The 3,403-nt window shown below is 62.0% G+C and overlaps 1 protein-coding gene across 1 annotated transcript in view; it reads left to right on the top strand.

Annotated features, from left to right (window-relative positions):
• Positions 1-3,403, top strand: part of NOTCH2 (notch 2) — a 92,487-nt gene that overhangs the window by 31,589 nt on the left and 57,495 nt on the right. Inside the window, exon 4 of the mRNA XM_012730013.1 lies at positions 71-406. Coding sequence (XP_012585467.1) covers positions 71-406 — 336 coding nt within the window. The remainder of the gene's footprint in view (positions 1-70; positions 407-3,403) is intronic.

The following is a 3,403-nucleotide window of genomic DNA, read 5'->3' on the forward strand; positions in this document are numbered from 1 at the left end:
CGGGCGGGGCCGCGGGGGCCGAGCGGGCGCTGCCGGGCCAGAAGCACTGAGTCCGCTGTCCTTCCTGCAGGTAAACTGTGCCAGTGGTCGGACGCCTGCCTGTCCCAGCCCTGCGCCAACGGCAGCACCTGCTCCACCGTGGCCAACCAGTTCTCCTGCCGCTGCCGGGCCGGCTTCACGGGCCCCAAGTGTGAGACCGACATCAACGAGTGCGACGTCCCGGGCCAGTGCCGGCACGGGGGCACCTGCCTCAACCTGCCGGGCTCCTTCCAGTGCCAGTGCCCCCAGGGCTTCACCGGCCAGCGCTGCGACAGCCCCTACGTGCCCTGCGCCCCCTCCCCCTGCGTCAACGGGGGCACCTGCCGGCAGACGGGGGACTTCAGCTTCGAGTGCAGCTGCCTTCCAGGTCAGAGCCCTGGCGCCGGGGCGGGGGGTGCGGCCCTGGTGCTCGTAGGCAGTGTCCTCCCCAGCAGGGAGGGGGAAGTGAGAATCTGTGTGGGGTGGGTTGCTGGGGAGGGAGGAGTTTTATGAGCCCAGTGCACTCTATAAACTGAGCAGGGGGTAATTTCACTTGTCAGGGTTTACGATGATGAGTGACTCGGAGAGGGCTTGCTGTCCATGCTGGAGCCCGAGAGAGACAACTCTGGGAAAGGAATAGCCACGCCTGTGAAGTGGGAGGGGCCCCGCTGAGACAGCGCGGAAGGCAGGCGTGCGTACGAACAAAGGGCCATCACGGGAGGCCGCTGGCGAGCGGCGGGATCTCCCCGCCACCCAGATGTGCCCGCCCCCGCTGTCCTCTGACGCTGGGGCAAGCCTGTCCTGGGTCGAGGCTGGACAGTTTCGGAACCGGGGCAGGGTGTAGCTCATCGCTTTCTGGGGAACGCTGATAAATTATATACGGCATAATCATAGGTAACGAAGACAGAGCGATATACAGGCGGGAGTTTGGGGCTCAGTGTTGTGTAGCGATGGAGAGCGGAGCCAGCCTGGCCCAGTCACCAAACTTGAGAAATGATGGGGAGGTTGGAAACGGAGGATTTTGATTGGGACCAGAGCACAGGCAGCTGGAGCAGATGAATTACTAAGCAACGGCGAGTCTGTTTTTATACAAATCTCTTTAGTCCAAAAACAAAAGAAGGAAAACCATAGTGGGGGGACAGTGTGCTCAGTAAGCAGAATTGTCTCAAAAAGAAGTTGTCGGGCCACTCTCCGCCCGGGGCGGAGGCCCCGCTCCCAGGGTGTGGCTCACGAACACAGGAGCACATGTTGCATCTTCTGGGAGTCAAGGGCCACGGGTTGGCCCTAAGATCAGACCACATGGCAAATGCATTCACTTCACTCCACAGACGCGGGTGGCTGCCCGCTGCCTCTGGCGCCCCCGGTGTGCTCAGACGGTGCAGCCACCCCACCTCGCAGGAGGCTCTGTCGTTTCACGCCAAGCCCCAGAGCGAGCTGTGCAGTCACACCGCTTTCAGTTTCTCTTCAACGAAGACGGGCCAGGCCAGCACCCCAGATGCTAAGTAGACTCGTTCTTACCGTGACGCGTCGCCACCGTCATCCAGCTGCGTTGTCCTGCAGAAGGAGCAGCGAAAGGAGAGTCTGCCCTCCCGCCCATTGTGTTTGCATTTTGAGGGTTAAAGGAAAAAAAAAGCAAAGATATAAACAGTTTGATTTTGTTAATATCCTAATAGCTTAATAGTGTAAGTGGCTGGTAATTGAGGTTATGTGATTTATTGTCAAAGGCTAAATGTGTTTTTCAGTTTCAAGAAAATTGCTTGTAATAATTGCCATAACAAGAGGTTGATTTGGCAGCAAGATCCTGACGGGAAGTCAGAAGTCAATAAAGGAAGTTTTTAGCTAGGAGAGAGTGATTACTCACTCCCAGGCCTCGCGTTGTTACCCGTTGCCACGATAAGAACCGTAGGGAATTCTGAGAGTGTGTCCAGGAAAGGATCTGTCAGACCAGAATAGTATCTCCTCCTTGAGAAAGGAAATAACCAGGGATTCCGCCGCGGAGAGGCTGCCAGAGCCGGGCCGGCCTCGGAGACGCTGTCTCTGCCTCCCCGCAGCTCTCACGGACGCAGCTGCGTGTGGGCCGGGGCGGCGTCCCGCCGGGGCCGCGTGCTTGCCAAGGGGCCGCGGGCGCACGCGTGACCGCTCCTCGGGCCGCCCTGTGCCGGGCGCTTCTGCCTCCGCTAGCTCGTCTGCACAAAGCCGGGGCCGGCAGGCTGTCTTCTGCGTTTCCCCAGGTGGGTAGCTCGGGCTCAGAGACCCGACGTGACCGGGCTGTCAGAGCTGACCTGCGGTGGGGCCGGGCCTGAAACCCGAGGCCCGGCGGAGTGTCCCCAAAGCCCTTCTCTCACGCATCCCCCCGCTTGTCTACCCTGGGGGTGCCTCAGGCGTGAGCGAGGCTTTCTGGGTCTCCGAGCGTGTGGGTCGGAAACAGAGGTTGATGTAGGTGAACGAGGAGACACCCTAGCTGTGGCCACCTGTAGCATTTTGTCGCGTGTCCACCTGTCGTGGGCATCGTGCGTTAAAACTACTTGAGGAGGCTGGTTCTGGCCTGGGCACCCGCGGTGCGGCGACACAGGTGGCATCGACTCGCACAGGTGTGGCAGGAGCGCCAGCGGATTTCAGAACCGAGGCGGGTGCAGTCCCGCTGTGAGAAGCTGCGATCCGCTGTTCTAGGCCGGTTCTGGCCCCGGCTGGCGCCGGGGAAGCAGTCTCTGCCTCTCCGCGGCGACGCCGTGCAGGAGAAGGTTTTCTTGGCGGAGTCCTCTCCGGGAAGCAGCCCCACTTGCTTCGCCCCCGCCCGCCGGTGCCCCCCACGCCTTGCTTGAAGTAATCACCACGTCAGTGTGCACGACACCCCGAGTTCAGGGGAGTCACCATTTCCGTTCTGAACCTGGGGCAACCAAGACAGCGGAGGCGGAGAATCCGGGGTGCGTACTGCACCCCCAGCCCCCCAGCGCGGCTTCCGCTCCCCCAGCCTTCGCACGCTGGCAGAGGCACCACGCGGGGGCTCGGGCCGTGACCACCGTCCCCTTCACTGCCGGCGCTGGCCGAGCTTTCTTTGCCGGTTCTGCAGCCCTCGCCGGCTCCTTGCTGCGGAATCTGCGCTGTGTGACTTCCTGTGCCCACTGCCCGTTGCCCCGGATCCTGCCGCCTCTGTCTCTGGAGCAAACGCTAGCGTCTGTTTCATTTGGCGATAGGGCCCAGCACCTCAGCGGCGCAGGGCGGTCAGCGCAGGCCTACCGTCCCTGTGGGCTGCTGGGCGAGCCCTGCTCTGACGGGCTCACCGGGCACGCTGCATCCTGGCTGCACCTGGCTCCTCTCTGCCTGGGCGCGCCAACCTGGGGAGCCCTCAGGGTCCCCGTCAAGCCGAAAGTGAGCGACCACCAAC

This window comes from Condylura cristata, unplaced genomic scaffold, assembly GCF_000260355.1.
Source record: "Condylura cristata isolate star-nosed mole 26May11 unplaced genomic scaffold, ConCri1.0 scaffold00026, whole genome shotgun sequence".
NCBI lineage: Eukaryota > Metazoa > Chordata > Mammalia > Eulipotyphla > Talpidae > Condylura > Condylura cristata.